The sequence below is a fragment of the Macaca thibetana genome, chromosome 4 (assembly GCF_024542745.1).
Source record: "Macaca thibetana thibetana isolate TM-01 chromosome 4, ASM2454274v1, whole genome shotgun sequence".
In the NCBI taxonomy this organism is placed as follows: Eukaryota; Metazoa; Chordata; class Mammalia; order Primates; family Cercopithecidae; genus Macaca; species Macaca thibetana.
In genome coordinates, this window is record NC_065581.1 from 52,593,651 (window position 1) to 52,612,223 (window position 18,573).

The following is an 18,573-nucleotide window of genomic DNA, read 5'->3' on the forward strand; positions in this document are numbered from 1 at the left end:
AGATCCACAGCCAGGAGCTAGAATGCCTGGGTTCAGGTTTTTTCCACTCTCAGCTGGGTCAAAGATGAGTCAGGTATCTTAAATCATGCATGCAGCAGCCAAACAGAGGAAATGAAGATAATTGCGATTTTTCCTAAAGCTTCCTATCCTGGGGGATGTGGTTAAAACAATACAAGTGATGGCCCACTTAGAAGTGGTCAACCAGTGAATGAAAATTCAGTCGATTGTCAGTGAAGCAGCACTCTGAAATGCCAGCCAAGAAGAGGAGTCACACCCCTCGAAAAAAATCTAACCTGGAATTCTGTGGCCATGATAGAGATCAAGCAGCTTCCCTACAATAAAATAAACTTCTGTATACATACATTTCCCATGCTTTTCATCCCAGGAATATGTCCACATAGACTATGTGGTCTTGACTTACACTATCTGCATAGATTAAAAGTATTTTATGTAAATTATCCCAGTCATGGTTCTATAAAGTCAAATGGTCTGAAAAAAACAATTAAGTGAAAGTTACGATCTAATCAATACATAAAATGCACAACACAGAACTGAAACTCTACTTCTTGGGCTCTTGCTTGAGTACCAACAACAGCGACTACCATTAGGGCACTGGGAAATGCAGTCAGGTATATGGAAAACATGGAAGCCTAATCACCACCTTGCTAAAGATCTTATAAACTTTACACAGATGACATCCAAAATTACAGCTACATTTACACAACCCAGTAGAGCCACGTGGCGCACTGCCATGGAGGAGCAGGGTGAGCCTCAGTTCCTCCTGAGTCCTCATACCGTCACTGTGACAGCCCAGAAATGAGAATAGAAGTGGCTCTAGTCAAGTATCTACTCCATACACTCAGAAGATAAAGGAGGCACCAATGACCATAAAAGCTCCTATGGGGAATCCCTTCAAGAAGCAAGAGTCTCCAAGTTTATTAAACATTCAACAAATCCTCTGTGACTTCTTATTCCTTTTCCAACTCATATTCGAAGAAGGAGATACTAGGATATTCCAATACGAATAATTTTTAAAAATTAATAAAGGCTATCTCCCTAATAGAAATGTTTTATACTAAGACATTCATTTACATCATACATATGCACAGATACAGATGTACATCTACATATAAGCACACATGTAGATTCACACAGCTATTTACACAGATGTGCATTTATATCATATGTGTATATATAATCGTACAACTTGCTATTAATTCAATTAATAATGCTATCATAAGGGAAGAAAATCTATAGCTGCATGATTTGATTTTTTTCTCTTTCTACCATAAATGATTTTTATTACGTTTAGCTTATTTGAGTGTTCAAATTATTTTGCAGTTCATGAACAGAATATGACCTATGGACAAGACAGCCTCTTCAGAAGCAGGCTAAGTAATGGAAAGAGAGCAATTCAAATTAAAATTTTGTTCCAGAATACATATCAAGTGAATAGCCATAAAGTTAATGGCAACTATTTACTCTTATTGATGGCTGTATTTAGCTGAAGTGATAAAAAATCTCAGAGATCTCTGTCCATCTCAAGTTTTTATAGTTTTAGGTTGCATTTATGAATGGATCAAATCAGAAATAAAATTTGAATGGTACAATTCAGTGCAAATAAAATATACAACAATCATTTTGTCAAAGACAAAAAAAAATACCAAGGGAGCACCAGACTCTCCTCTCTGGTGCTATTAAAATTTAACAGTTCTGGGGCTCGCCTGTAGGTCAGACTCACTTGACATGGTTAGGCACAAGTGAGAGAGGCAAGGGATGGACTCGGGATCATTGCCTTGCCCTCTAAATCCATGGCCACCTTGGGCTTGTGGCAGGGCCTAGAACTTGTTAGCTAATAAGATCCTCTGGATTTGACCAGAATCTACTAGGAGCAATTTAAAACAAAATTGTCACTCTTGAGACCTATTTAGCCAGATTCTCCTTTTTAAAGTAAGAAGTGGCCTCATAGTGAACTGAGATTGGAACAAGCAGGTACCATGGTGCTCAGAGTGACCGATGCTGACATGGTATAGAAAAGGAGTATGAAATAAACTCCAGGAAATCAAAAAAGTGGATGGTCCTAACTCTCACACTGGGATCTTGTGAAACATGCACAGTAAGAAAATAAGGAAAAACCTTTGGCCTCTGTGACTCTGCAGTCACAGCAGGGTTCCTGATTGCTTCATCCTCATGTTAATCTTGACGTAAAACAGACACAGCCCAACCCTGGTGCTTATATCAGCCTTCCATGCTACTCATTTTCCTGACCTCAGATTCTCATCAAAAGTTTTCCTTCTCACCTTCTACGTAAACTTCTGTCTTAATTCAGTCTCTCTCTCTGCATTGGTACTGTCTACCTTGGACTCTCTACTGTTCCTCATATCAATGGTCATAATCAGCCATCCATTTTTTAATTCTTTTCTTTTTTCTTTTTATTTTTTTTTTTTTTTGAGATGGGGTCTCAATCTGTTGCCCAGGCTGACGTGCAGTGGCATGCTCATGGCTCACTGCAGGCTTGACTTCCTGGGCTCAAGCTATCCTCCCACCTCAGCCTACCAAGTAACTAAGACTAATGCGCCACCACACCCAACTAATTTATTTAATGTTTTTGTAGAGATTAGGTCTCACTCTGTTGCCTAGGCTGGTCTCAAACTCCTGGCCTCAATTGATCCTCGCACCTTAGCCTCCCAAGTAGCTGCGACCACAGGCACATGCCACCATACCCAGCTATTTTTATTTATTTATTTATTTTGAGAGATGGGGTCTCGCTTTGCTGCCCTGGCTGGTCTCAAACTCCTGGACTAAAGCACAGGCACCCATCTTTACATGTGCAGTTGTTTCACTATAAACAAATATGACACTGCCCTAATACGAATTAAAGATATTATTAATGATAACTACCAATGTCTAGTAAACATTTTTTGTGGGCTAGGCCTTCTGCTCAAGAATTTTACATATTATTCTTTATTTTATTTCCTCTCCTTTGAGGTAGGCCCTATGGTCATACTTCTTTATAGAGGAGGAGGCTGAGCCTTAGAGAGGCTCTGCGTATGCTCTAGCTGGTGAGTGTTGGAGCTGGGATTTAAATCCACGCAATCGGACTTCAGTGCACACTCACTCAACCATAACACACAGCTGTCCCTTTCAGTTCCTCAGCACTTCACAGTACAAATGTCTGGAATTGAAGGGTGATTGGCGATTTCTGACTACGTGCTCTCAAAACATTCATCCAACTGGATACTTACCCAGGTAGGTGAGTTGCCTCAACTGACTATTGAAGAACCAGTCACAGCCTTGGTTCTGGCCTGGTGATGGAAGAAACGGAAAAGACAGACCCACTCGACTCCCACATCTTAGGAGGATGTCAGGGTAAGGTGGCAAATCTGTGTGCACCAGCAGTAGGTAATTACCAGGAGCAAAGTTGTCAAAGGTTGCTGAGTACTTGAAGCGAAAGAAAAACACAATATGCTCATTTAGTAAGGAACCCCATCATTCCACCTACTCCACCACACCCCCCTGCCAAAACAACTACAAAGAACGCAGATGGAGTAGTTTAGAAATCATACAGTTTAGAGACAGATTGTACTTTTCTTGTGGGAAATGGGCCTACTTAAATCTACTTCATAAAAAATTCATAACTAGAGCTACGAAATCAGACTATGAAGACTGAAAGATGCCATAAGGTTCATCTTGTTTAACAATCTCAATTAACAGAGGAGAAAGCCAAGGCCCAGACATGCGAATTGACTTGTCTCAGGTCAAACAGCTAGAAGAGACAAGGCCAGGTCTAGAATTCCTTTCCAGCTTTTCCCACAACTTGAAGGGACAGGCAATAATAGGCATGTCATCCATTTATCACAGTAATAGCTAACATTGTGGGAGCATTTACTATGCAATCAGCACTATTCAGTCCTCGAAAGGCACCCCCGTCATTGTTACTCTTACTGTCCCATTTTTACAGTTGAGGAAACTGAGGCAGGCAGCGGTCCAGTAGCTTGTCCCATATCACAAAGCAGAAGAGTGCTGTGTCAGGACGTAAACCTAGGGTAACTACCTCCAGAGGCACATCCTACTGTTTTCACTGCATGAAAATTCTCCAGAATGCTCTCATGGGAATCTCAAGGCAAGAAAAGAGAGGCGTGCATCCTTTCTGAAAGCCATGGAGAGAAGATCAAAAGTGATTCTGTTCTGAATTCCTCGTAACTATGGCAGGGCTTCAGTCTCCCTAAGATAGGCTCTCACGACTGTTAGCGAGAATGTGTATGATAAGATAGGAAGAAATACATGTGTTAAAAGTATGAAAAGAAGCTTAGGTAATTTCACCGGATTGCTATTTAAAAATATAGAAAAATGTATTCACTTTCCTCACGGCCATTTCTTTTTTTTTTTTTTTTTCTTTATTTCTTAAAAAAACAAAAACAAAAAACAAAACAAAACAAAAAACAAAAAACACGATACAGGTACAGAACGTGCAGGTTTTTACACAGGTATACATGTGCCATGGTGGTTTGCTGCACCTATTGACCCATCCTCTAAGTTCCTTCCCCTCACCTCCTACCACACAACAGGCCCTGGTGAGTGTTGTTCCCCTCTCTGTGTCCCTGTGTTCTCAGTGTTCAACTCCCACTTACGAGTGAGAACATGTGATTTTTGGTTTTCTGTTCCCGTGTTAGTTTGCTGAGGATGATGGCTTCCAGCTTCATCCATGTTCCTGAAAAGGACATGATCTCATTCCTTTTTATGACTGCATAGTATTCCATGATGTGTATGTATCACATTTTCTTTATCCAGTCTATCATTGATGGGCATTTTCCATGTCTCTGCTATTGTAAGTAGCGCTGCAATAAACATACATGTGCAGGTGTCTTTACAGTAGACTAATTTATAATCCTTTGGGTACAAACCCAGTAATGGCATTGCTGGGTCAAATGGTATTTCTGGTTCTAGGTCCTTGAGAAATCGCCATACTGTCTTCCACAAAGGTTGAACTAATTTTCATTCCCACCAACAGTATAAAAGCATTCCTATTTCTCTGCAGCCTCACCAGTTTCCATTGTTTCCTGACTTTTTAATAATTGCCATTCTGACTAGCATGAGATGGTATCTCATAGAGGTTTTGATTTGCATTTCTCTGATGATCAGTGATGTTGAGCTTTTTTTCATGTTTGTTGGCTGCGTAAATGTCTTCTTTGGAGAAGTGTCTGTTCATATCCTTTGCCCACTTTTTGATGGGGTTGTCTGTCTTTTTCTTGTAATTATGTTTAAGTTCCTTGTAAATTCTGGATATTAGACTTTTGCCAGATAGGTAGATTGCAGAAATGTTCTCCCATTCTGCAGGTTGTTTATTCACTCTGATGACAGTTTCTTTCACTGTGCAGGAGCTCTTTCATTTAATTAGATCCCATTTGTCAATTTTTGCTTTTGTTGCAATTGTTTTTGGCATTTTTGTCATGAAGTCTTTGTCCATGCCTATAGCCTGGATGGTATTGCCTAGGTTTTCTTCTAGGGTTTTTATGGTTTTGAGTTTTTCATCTAAGTCTTTAATCCATCTTGAGTTAAGTTTTGTATAGGGCGTAAGGAAGAGGTTCCATTTCAGCTTTCTGCATAGGGCTAGCCAGTTTTCCCAGCACCATTTACTGAAAAAGAGATCCTTTCCCCATTGCTTGTTTTTGTGAGGTTTGTCGAAGATCTGATGGTTTTAGATGTGTGGTGTTACTTCTGAAGTCTCTCTTCTACTCCATCAGTCTATATGTCTGTTTTGGTACCAGTACCATGCTGTTTTGGTTACTGTAGCCTGGTAGTATAGTTTGAAGTCAGGTAGCGTGATGTCTCCAGCTTTGTTCTTTTGCTTAGGATTGTTGTGGCTATACGGGATCTTCTTTGATTCCATGTGAAATTTAAAATAATTTTTTCTAATTCTTTGAAGAATGTCAGTGGTAGTTTGGGCAGTATAGCCATTTTCATGACAATGATTCTTCCTATCCATGAACATGGAATGTTTTTCCATTTGTTTGTGTCCTCTCTTATTTCCTTGAGTGGTGGTTTATAGTTCTCCTTAAAGAGGTCCTTCACACTGCTTGTTAGCTGTATTCATAGGTAGTATTTTATTCTCTTTGTAGCAATTGTGAATAGGAGTTCATTCACAATTTGTCTCTCTGCTTGACTATTGTTGGTGTAAAGGAATGCTTGTGATTTCTGAACATTCATTTGGTATCCTGAGACTTTGAGGCTGAAGTTGCTTATCAGTTCAAGAAGTTTTCGGCTGAGATGACAGGGTTTTCTAAATATAAAATCATGTTGTCTGCAAAGAAAGACAATTTGACTTCCTCTCTTCTTATTTGAATGCCCTTTATTTCTTTCTCTTGCCTGATTACCCAGCCAGAACTTCCAATACTATGTTGAATAAGACTGGTGAGACAGGGCATCCTTGTCTTGCACTGGTTTTCAAAGGGAATGCTTCTAGCTTTTGCCCATTCAATACGACATTGGTTGTGGATTTGTCATAAATAGCTCTTATTACTTTGAGATATGTTCCATCAATACCTAGCTTACTGAGTTTTTAACATAAAGGGATGTTGAATTTTATCAAAGGCCTTTTCTGCATCTATTGAAATAATCAAGTGGTTTTTGTCTTTGGTTCTGTTTATGTGATGGATTATGTTTATTGATTTGTGTATGTTGAACCAGCCTTGCATCCCAGGGATGAAGCTGACTTGATAATGGTGGATAAATTTTTTGATGTGTTGCTGGATTTGGTTTGTCAGTATTTTGTTGAGGATTTTCACATTGATGTTCATCAGGGATACTGGCCTGAATTTTTTTTTTTTTTTTTTTTTTTTTTTTTTTTACTGTATCTCTTCCCAGTTTTGGTATCAGAATGATGCTGGCTTCACAAAATGAATTAGGGAGGAGTCCCTCCTTTTCAATTGTTTGGAATAGCTTCAGAAGGAATGGTACCAGTTCCTCTTTGTACCTTTGGTAGAATTCAGCTGTGAATCCATCTAGTCCTGGGTTTTTTTTGGTTGTAGGTTTTAATTAGGCTATTAATTACTGCCTCAATTTCAAGGCTTCTTATTGGTCTATTCAGGGATTCAGCTTCTTCCGGGATTAGTCTTGGTAGGGTGTGTGCATCCAGGAATTTATCCATTTCTCCTAGATTTTCTAGTTTATTTGTATAGACGTGGTTATAGTATTCTCTGATGGTAGTTTGTATTTCTGTGGGGTCAGTGGTGATATCCCCTCTATCATTTTTTTATTGTTTCTATTTGACTCTTCTCTCTTCTTTGTTAGTGTAGCTAGCGGTCTATCTATTTTGTTAATTTTTTCAAAAAACCAGCTCCTGGATTCGTTGATTTTTTTTTTTTTTGAGGGTTTTTCTTGTCTCCATCTCCTTCAATTATTCTCTGATCTTAGTTATTTCTCGTCTTCTGCTAGCTTTTGGATTAGTTTGCTCTTGACCCTCTAGCTCTTTTAATTGTGATGTTAGGGTATTGATGTGAGATCTTTCTAGCTTTCTGATGTGAGCATTTCGTGCTACAAATTTCCCTCTTAACACTACTTTAGCTGTGTCCCAGAGATTCTGATACATTTTCTCTGTGTTCTCATTGGTTTCAAAGAACTTCTTTATTTCTGTCTTAATCTCATTATTTACCCGGGAGTCATTCAGGAGCAAATTGTTCAGTTTCCATGAAATTGTGTGGTTTTGAGTGAGTTTCTTAGTCCTGAGTTATAATTTGATTGTACTGCGGTCTGAGAGACTGTTTGTTATTATTTCAGTTATTTTGCATTTGCCGAAGAATATTTTACTTCCAATTATGTGGTCGATTTTAGAATAAGTGTCATGTGACTCTGAGAAGAATGTATATTCTGCTGATTTGGAATAGAGAGTTCTGTAGACGTTTACTAGGTTCACTTGATCCATAGCTGAGTTCAAGTCCTGAATATCCTTGTATATTTTCTGTCTCATTGATCTGTCTAATATTGACAGTGGGGTGTTAAAGTCTCCCACTATTATTGTGTGGGAGTCTAAGTCTCTTTGTAGGTCTCTGAGAACTTGTTTAATGAATCTGGGCGCTCCTGTATTGGGTGTATGTATATTTAGAATAGTTAGCTCTTCTTGTTTTCTTGTTGCATTGTTAGCTTTACCATTATGTAATGCCCTTCTTTGTCTTTTTGATCTTTGTTTGTTAAAGTCTGTTTAATCAGAGACTAGGATTGCAACCCTTGCTTTTTTTTTTTTTTTTTTTTTTTTCTCTTTCTATTTGCTTGGTAAGTTTTCCTCCATTCCTTTGTTTTGAGCCTGTGTGTGTCTTTGCACATAAGAGGGGTCTCCTGAATACAGCACACCAATGGTGCCTGACTTCTTATCCAATTTGCCAATCTGTGTCTTTTAATTGGGGCATTTAGCCCATTTACATTTAAGGTTAGTATTGTTATGTGTGAATTTCATCCTGTCATCTTGATGTAATTTGGTTATTTTGCACACTATGTGCAGTTTCTTTGTAGTGTCATTGGTCTTTATATTTTGGTGTGTTTTCATAGTGGCTGGTACCAGTGTTTCATTTCCATATTTAGTGCTGCTTTCAGGAGCTCTTGCAGGGCAGGCCTGGTGGTAACGAAATCCCTCAGCATTTACATGTCTGGAAAAGATTTTATTTCTCTTATGCTTATGAAACTTAGTTTGGCTGGATATGAAATTCTAGGTTGAAAAATCTTTTCTTTAAGAATGTTGAATATTGGACCCCAATCTCCATTGGCTTATAGTTTCTCACAAGAAGTCTGCTGTTAGTCTGATGGGCTTCCCTTTGTAGGCGACCTGGCCTTTCTCTCTGACTGCCTTTAACAGTTTTTCCTTCATTTCGACCTTGGAGAATCTGATAATTATGTGTTGGTCTTCTCATGGAGTTGGGGTTGGTCTTCTTATGGATTATCTCAATGGTATTCTCTGTATTTCCTGAATTTGCATGTTGGCCTGTCTTGTTAGGTTGGGGAAGTTCTCCTGGATAATATCCTGAAGTGTGTTTTCCAGCTTTTTTCCATTCTCCCTGTCTCCTTCTGGTACTCCAACCAATCACAGGGTCAGTCTTTTTATGAAATTCCATATTTCTTGGAGCCTTGTTCATTCCTTTACATTCTTTTTTCTTATCTGCATGTCTTATATCAGTGAGGTGGTCTTCAAACTCTGATATCCTTTCTTTCACTTAGTCTTTTTGACTGTTGATACTTGTGTATGCTTCACAACATTCTCGTGCTGTGTTTTTTGGCTCCATCAGGTCTTTTATATTCCTCTCTAAACTGGATATTCTAATTAGCAATTTCAGGTTCTTAGCTTCTTTGCATTGGGTTAGAGCATGCTCCTTTAGCACATTATAGTTTTTTATTACCCATCTTTTGAAGCCTACTTCTGTCAATTCATCCATTTGATCCTCTATCCAGGTCTGTGCCCTTGATGGAGAGACGCTGTAATCATTTGGAGGAGAAGAGGCACTCTGGCCTTTTTGGTTTTCAGCATTTTCTGATTGATTCTTTTTCATCTTTCTGAGCTTGTCTAGTCTTGGTCTTTGAGGTTGTTGACCCATGGATAGGGTTTTTGTGGGGGCCTTTTGGTTGTTGTTGTTGATGCTGCTGTTGTCACTTTCTGCTCGTTTGTGTTTTCTTTCAGGTCCCTCTTCTGTAGGGCTGCTGCAGTTTGCTGGGGGTTCACTTCCGGCCCTATTCATCTGATTTGCTCCCGTGCCTGGAGATGTCACTCAAGGAGGCTGGAGAGCAGCAAAGATGGGTGCCTGCTTCTTCTTCTGGGACCTCTGACCTCAAAGGGCACCAACTGGATGCCAGTAGGATCGCTCCTGTATAGGGTGTCTGACAACCTCTGTTGGAGTCTCTCACTCGGTTTGGTGGCACGAGGAGCAGGACCCGTTCCAACAAAGCACTTTGTCCCTTGGTGGAGAGGGTATGTTTCACTGGGGGGAAACCCACCCGTCTGGGCTGCCGGGATTCCTCAGAAATACCAGGAGGACAGGCCAAGTCTGCTGGTCCACAGAGACTGCAGCTACCCCCTCCCCCAGGGACTCAGGCCCAGGGAGATATGAATTCTGTCCCTGAGCCTCCGGCTGGAGTTATCAGAGATCCTGCGGGGAAGCCCTGCCCACTGAGGAAGGATGGGTCAGAATTAGGCCCCAAGAGGACTCTGGCTGCAGACAGCCACAGCCGGTATGTTGGGCTGTCCGGACAAGCCTTGGGACAAAGCCATCCAGCCTCCCTGGCTCCAACGGGGGAAAAAGCGCAGCCTAGAGGTATAGAAGTGGATGCTGCCTTTCCCCCACCCACGGAACTTAGCCTGTTAGGCAGTTGCAAGTCCCAGTGCTGGCTGCTGCCTCTCCTGAGCTCCAAACTGGGTGCTCAAATGCTTAGACAGCAGGCAGCTGCAGCCAATGCTGGTCGCCCCTCCCCCCGGGAGTTTGGTAGGCTTAAGCAGATTCCAGCTGAGAGGCTGTAAGAATCTGCACGTTCCAGGCTTAGGATGCTAAGCCCCGGTGGTGGTGTGGGTTCGCGAGTGGGATCTTCCGATCCGTGGGTTGCACAATTCCATGGAAAAAGCACTTTCCCCGGCTGGGTAGCAGCTCACTCACCGCCTCCCTTGGCTGGAGGTGACAGAGTTCCTTTTCCCGTGTGGCTCTCAGGTGGGCCACCGCACCACACTGCTCTTCCCTTTTCTCCGTGGGCCACACCAGCCTTCTAGTCAATTTTGATAAGAGAACCTGGATACCTTGGTTGCCAATGAAGGCTTCACATGATTATTATGATTTTCTTTTGTTTTTTCGATGGGAGCCTCCGAACGTATCTGCTTCTAGTAGGCCATCTTGCCACATGGTCATTTCTATCTTCACTGCTGTTAAATTTGTCTCCCTTAACCCAATCCCACCTGCGGACTCATACAGACTTCTATTTGAAAGTTAATCTTTGACCACAAGGTGGCAGTATGCAATGTATAAATGCTTTGGTAAGGCATTTTCTCTGGCTACAAACATCTCTCTCTAGGGTAAATTGGCTATTAACCAATAATTTTTAAAGAAATGCAATTCTATAAGATGTGTAGAGGTTGTTTCTCATTGTATTAATAAATTTAAATTTTCATTCTGCATTCACAATAACACATAAACAGATTCTAAAATTTTCAAGTTTAAAAAGCAACCAAATCTCATATTTAGCTTATTTTCATCTGGCCAAAATACTATTGAAGTTTTCTTTATCTGCATCAGAATATGCCAAGACTTTCAATAACGAGATAATCTGCTCCTCTTTCAACCCATTATCTCAAACAAAGAAAGATAAGAACAAGTGAGAATGGGGCATACCAACTAATGGATTCTTTGGGTTACCTGCAGAGATCTGTTGATCCAAAGGTTCTCAGATCGCAATGAGTAGGTCTCTTGGTCCAAGAGCAGAGCCATCCAGCCATGAAGGTTAGACAATGTATCACGTACATAATTGACAGTGGTTGTTTTATTTCTGCTGTCAGTCATGGTTAAATCATAAGAAACTTCAGAAGCACTAGCTCTAGGGTGATTTTAAAAGGAAAACAAGATGGGTTGCAAGATTATTCACTCATTCTGAATCCAATACATTCCTCTTTCATCAATTGCAATCATCTTTCTATTCTCTCCATGTATGTCTTAGGCCCTCTTTAGTTGTATGTCTAGGGAGGTGTTAGCAGTCACTGTGTGAGTGAAAGCAACCCATTGTGAAGTTACCATTGGATCATTTGCAAATTACAATGGCCTGGTGAACTGGAGGTGGTGACTCTCAGGTTTTTTGTTCTTTTGTTTTTTGTTCTTTGTTTTTTTCTTGAGACAGAGTTTCGCTCTTGCGCATGCTGGAGTGCAATGGCACGGTCTTGGCTCACTGCAAACTCTGCCACTAATAAATGTCATATTAATGATTTTGTATGACCCAGGACTATATACTACAATTTTAACAAAGAAATGTCTATGGCCAGAATTTTGCCTTGGACCAGATTTATCAACAGCAAAAAACATTATTATTGGTAACTGGATATTCACATGAGGAACAATTGACAGAGGCCTGGGACCTGACACGCCTAGGTGCTGAGGCTCTCAGAAGTCCTGCTCAAAATGCCCAGCAGGAGTCGCTTCAGCATCCTTCTCTAGAGTGATGAGGCAACCTGCTCCTCTCCTGAAGCCTTGTGTAATGCCTAGTGCTCACTGCTATTACAGTATCCATGTGTTCTTGCCTTTTTAAAAACATAGATTATAAGACCTATAAATTAGAGGTGTTTTCCCTTTTCTTATTGGTATCCTCTGCCCTGGCACAGGGCCCAGCACACAATGGCACCCAAATCATGTTTTTTATATGAATGAAGAATGCATAGATGAGATCTTCCAAAAGCAGCCAGTGACATTTTCTAATGTATATAAAGTGTTCTAGAAGAACTGCATTTTACCAAATGAGGAAACTGAGGCAAGGTAGAGCAAAAGCAATATGTGAGTATCACAAAGTAGAACTAGAAATTTGTGAATCAAGTTACCCAACTTATTCTATACAGCCATCCCAGAAAATGACTTTTAAGACTTCATTAAAACATAAGTAGATTTAGCCAATGATTAGACCCCTAAAAGAGAGACAAAGTGGACCTAAAGAAATAAAGCAAAAGCCAAAAAAAAAAAAAAAATCAATACACATTATGACTATTCTTCCTCCTTTGGTTTAGTTTTCATGAGAATCTTTAACTGTGACATTTTGCCGCAGGCAGATAATTAAATTCTCAAAGTAAGGGAAATGAGTCAAAAGAGGACATTGGGTTTTCACAGTGAGATGGGGCATGAGTATATCTAAGGCCAATTTATAAGCCCATGGAATATTACAAAAAGGAACTTTTTTAGTGTTGCACACTTGGGCACTGGAACCAAATGGGTATCAACTGAAATCTAGATTGGCACTCAGTAGGTGTGTAAACCTGGGCAAATTTCAGAACCTATTTAACCTTTAGATTCATTTCTTTTTCAAATGGAGGCAACAATAGAACAGATCTCATGTAGGTACTATGAAACATAATCTACATAAATCACTCACCAAGGTCAATAACATCTACTTAGATCTCATTTAAGAACCTCAAATATGCCAGATTTACCATTCTGCACTACTTACTTGAATGCCTAGAGGTTTATTCAGGATATTCGGTCATTTAAAAATGTACCAAAAACCCTTCCATGGGACAGATCATTGACCCTGGCAATGTAGCACTTGACATATATTTCTTGCAAGATTAAATGTACTTGTTTCATCCATTAATTAATGAAATGAAAGGGATTAAAAATCCTCAGGGCATCTGGGAATGAAAGAACTACTCTTTTTCTCTATGCAGCATTAACTGAACCTTTAGAAATCTTGGAGGAGTGGAAACCGTCTTCCTTCCTTTGGGTTTTAGATACTTAGGTTTGTTGTCCACCCTTCCCCACGCCACCCCTTCAGGATTTAAATTGGAACTAATGGACAATTCTCAACCTATATTCTTAGAATCAGAACGAACACAAAGATCATCTGTTCTAATTTCCAATCCAGTGCAGGAATTCCCACCATATTTCATCCCTCCCCTTCTTTCAGTTATGGGGTGTTCACATCTTCAAACAGAAAACATTCCATATATGGAATTTAGTTTTAAATTGTAATCTTTACAAAAGCTTTAGAATGTTAAATTTCCCTTCTTAGAATTTCCAGTCATTTGCCTTCAGTCATCATGGCTCTCTCTTCCCCTGATGGAAACCATGAGTCCCATAATCCCATGATATTGTCCAGTAACAGTTTGGCCCAACTATATTTAGCAAATAAAAATAAGCTTTGGGGACATAAGTGTAAAACAAATATGATAAGAAGAGGTAAGTTTGAACTAAGAAATATCAACATTGGCTATAGTAGGTACTGTGGTCAATAAATAAAACACACTAGAAATATCTAAATTTCCTCAAGTACAGAGAATGATTATAAGTGTTTCAGGTTTCAAAAGTATATCCTTGCAGTTTCTACTGAGATATATGGGCTTGGAAAAATAAATCACAAGACCTAAATCCAAGAGAGACTAATTGATAAATCGGAATTTTCAGTTAATGATTTCCAGTAAGAAATAAAAGTGCCTTTCATATAGTGGGAGTTTAACAAATATTTTCTGAATGAATAAACGAGTGTTATATGCAGCGGAACACTCCAGCTGGTTATGCAGCAACATTTCTCCCCAACTTGGAAGTCTACCTAGAAAACCACATGAGGGTCGAGAGATTTCCTGCAAACTTATTTTCAAAAGAAATCAGCAGTTGGATGGCACATGTATACATATGTAACAAACCTGCACATTGTGCACATGCACCCTAGAACTTAAAGTATAATAATAAAAAAAAAGAAATCAGCGGTTGGAGGATCCTAAGTTATTAGAGCTTGATACAGTCAACCCCATATCAGTAGGATATTTGCCAAGGCAAACACAGTCGGTGGTCAGAAAACCTCTCCTGGGCACATGCAAGCAATGTGTACTAATAATGGTCTCCGGTCTGGGAAAATGCTATGATTTCCTTGAAAACTCATATTTCTTCAATCCTAGTCAAGTGCTGTCAATTAAACTACTTTTTAAAAATAGTTTTAACTATACACCAGAAGAAGATCTCTATTCAAAAGCATCCATCTGTTCACATTTAATTCCTCCTGCCTCACCTATCTTCTCATGCATACCACGTTGATGATTTTTAAAAATTACCTCAATATGTGATAATACAATCAATTAGGTAGATATTTCCAGAAATATTTTTTAATTCCAGTAATGTGGTCCCAAGAATTCCCCTGGTCACCTTAACTGGACTTAATTACTCCTCAAATTTCAATTAACACCATGTTTATAGACCAATTTTTAGGATGTTATTTCCCCGACTCAGTTTCTATAGATTACAATTTCAATTATTGAAGGAAGCATTTTTCAGATCATCTCCCCAGTTTCTGAAGGCCCATACAAATGTGATCCCTCTTCAAATAGTGTCAAACTGCTAAATGCTAGCAATAATTTGCTTCTATTCGTCCTTGGAAACATTGCACCTTCCTTTTGATGTTCTTTTCCTTCTAGTCAGAATCCAATAATCTGATGCAAACTCCTTGGCCAACCAGAGACACACCATAGCACGCTGTAGTCCTAAATTACCCTTTCTTATTTCTCCTTCATGCACTGCTCATTCTCTCAGAGCCTTGAGCCTATCAAGCTCCCCTCACCCATCTCAACCAAGGTTTATTAGGGATGCAATTTCACAGCTTTCATGTGCAGCACCAGCTTTCTGCAGTGCAATACAGGTAGAGAAGGAGGTTATCATATATACTACACTTTTATCACAGCTGGTAGTAGAGAGGGTCATATGGTAAGCATTCAGATATGCTTTCCACTCTGAAAAGCAACTCATAAAGCAAAAGACCTGTCTCCCATCAGGCAAGATGCCTTGTACCGACCATCACCAGGGGCCAAAAATTCCGTCAGATCATCTCCTGACCTCCTAGGCCAAACGCCAGAATTGACCATGGAGGGGTCTTCTGAAAAGCACCAAAAGAACATCAAGAGTCAAAAAAACACCATGAAGAGAACTTACCAACCATAATTACTACAATTTTCACTTGCCCTAAATAGCCACCAATTTCCCCATGCCCTAAATAGCCACCAATCTCCCTCTCTTTACTGTTAATGAAGCAAAGGAGCACAAAAGTATTTCTAATTTGGAGGAGCCAAGGGAGTCTGCATGGGCCATTAGCAACAGAGAGCTTCATTACTAGGGGAAGAAGTCTCTCCCTGAACTTCTCATGGCTTTATGTGCAAGAAATCAGGAGGCAACCAGTCCATTTTAAATGTTAACCCTTACCTCTGCATCAGCAACAGCTCCTGCTGTCTATGATCAAAAAGACAAAAGGGCTACAAGCCTTACATGTTGTTTTTCTTTTCTGTGGGCTGCCTTAATGTTTGTTCTTTTTTAATTTATTTTATTTTTTATTTTATTATTATTATTATTATTATTATTTGAGATGGAATTTCACTCTTGTTGCCCAGGTTGGAGTGCAGTGGCATGATCTCAGCTCACTGCAACCTCTGCATTTCAAGTTCAAGTAATTCTCCTGCCTCAGACTCCTGAGTAGCTGGGATTACAGGCACCCACCACACCTGGCTAATTTTTTATGTTTTTAGTACAGACAGGGTTTCACCATGTTGGCCAGGCTGGTCTCGAACTCCTGACCTCAGGTCATCCACCCGCCTCAGCCCCCCAAAGTGCAGGGATTACAGGTGTGAGCCACCATGCCCGGCCCAAACCTGTTTTTAATTCAGGGAAATGTTTCGTTAGAAATATAACACTGTCACTTGGTAAAACTTCCTGGTCAAAGTACCAATTTACCATACTAGTTACTCAAATAGTTATGTAACTTAGTGCCCATGTATTGTGCAGAACTGTTGAATCCCACAAAGGATTCGTTAGGCAATCAATAATACCAATGAGAGCAGATATTAACTCCCCGGTTTTTGTTTACCATTAGCTTACTTTTCCTGAGGGTCCGTATCTCTGTGTATTAAAGACAAGCATTGCACTGAGCTCTAAATGCTCTTGATTTGGAAAAATTGTGAAATAAATCTTTTATAATTATCCATCTCCTAAGCCAGACACACCACAATACCTAACCTCAAATGGTGTTGCAAACATCTTCTGAGTATTTGTGCTTGTTGCTGTCACTCTCATCTTTTACTGCGCAAAGGAGAAGAAAAATCAAAACTATGAGCACAGCAAACAAATTTCTGTGCCATGGCTTTGCATGAGCATTCTTTAAAAATACACCATGGTCATAACAGTCCTTGTCACAGCACCACTATTCTAACTGCTGACCTGCCACCATTCAGTAATATATCATTAGCATTGTATCATTAAGCTTTTCCATCCACAGCGTTATGGATTCAGAAACACTTAAATATTTCTCCTCTAAGGAAGTATCTACAGTTTTTGCAACATAGTTATCTGCTGTTATATTAGGACAATACCTTTTGCCCATTCTATCTTAATACATGAAGAAAAGGATGCCCATTATCCTCCTTTAGGTGACCATATACCATTGCATCTCTACTTTTGATCTGTTGAGTCCAATTGGAATGGCTGTTTGAGAACATGAGAATACTGTCATTGAAGCTATGCAACCAGAAGGTAGACAGGTGGACAACTGCTTGTCAGGGACATTGAAAATATTTTATCCAGCAGGTAGGAAGTTAGACTAAGAAGCTTGTACTCCCATATATATATACGGGAGTATATATATATATATATATACACACACACACACACACACACACACACACACACACACACATATATGCATATCGGAACTGTGATGGGGATGACTGACACTGGCTGGCAGGAGCGCATCATTGACCCATTGACCCTTCTTCCCAACTTCATGTTCAGTGCTTTTAGGTTGGAAGTTTAAAATAAGGCATGTGAGAGTATTTTCACCATAGAATTAGGCAAATGCAATAAACCAGAGCTTTTTATTCTGGAAAGCTAGTTGTTAAACATTTATCAGCATACCACTGCAACCTTTTATTATTCATAAAACAATAACCATGTAATATTGTTGATGATATTCCTCAGTTTGGGGTCCACTGTGATTTTTAGATCTTTTTCTACTTTAATTCTGTAACATTTGCTGCCAAGAAAGGATAATACATCTTTGAATTTTCTTGTCTCACAGGGTTGTTTTTTAGGGACTGAAAAGATACCATTAGTGATGCCATACCTATTTATCCCTAGGAAGGAAAGTCAAGCGATTATTAGAGGAAAAGCTAGGCCAAAATTTCCATTTGAACTCTTCTTTATTTTTGCATTCACAGAGGCAGGGGGTGCCTCGTACTTTGAACATTGACACATTAAGAGCGGTTACATAGGTAAAAACTGAACGCAAGCTCTACAGGAGAGGATATTAAGCAAGATCTAAGAATCAAGGTGATCAACAAGAACATTAACCTTTTACTTTCCAGGAGAGATGGGAAGGAAGAAACAGAAGGTACTGGGGCACGATGAATCGAAGACTACGCCCTGAATGACCTCAGATTCTACAACCACCTGGGAGGTTTTGCTAGGCCACTACAACGTCGTGTGATTATTACAAATTATTCCCTATTTTTCAGGAATTGGATGAAGTTACTTTTGAAAAAACCTAATTCCCTTGCCAGGCATTTGTTTCTCAGAAACAAAAAATTCTACAGTAATCTATTCAATTAGTATTATGCCTATGCGTTGTTTTGCAAATCACAAATGTAAAAGAGATATTCTTTAAAGAGTACCTACTACATGTCAGGCAATGACCTTGAGGGATAAATACCATTATACCCATTTTAGTGATGAAAGAACTGAAACAAAAAAAGGTAAACTAACTTATCCAAAGAAATATACCTAGGAAATAGAGGGGATATGACTTGTACCCACAAAGGATGGTTAATTACTTCTTTATTGTTCAGTCTGAAAAATAATTTCAAACATGTACTGTATATATGTCCTGACT

At 39.5% G+C, this 18,573-nt stretch overlaps 1 protein-coding gene across 1 annotated transcript in view; it reads right to left on the reverse strand.

Moving 5' to 3' along the window:
• PKHD1 (PKHD1 ciliary IPT domain containing fibrocystin/polyductin) overlaps positions 1-18,573 on the reverse strand; it is a 463,584-nt gene that overhangs the window by 229,135 nt on the left and 215,876 nt on the right. The window contains 2 exon segments of the mRNA XM_050789247.1: positions 3,246-3,441; positions 11,379-11,556. Coding sequence (XP_050645204.1) covers positions 3,246-3,441; positions 11,379-11,556 — 374 coding nt within the window.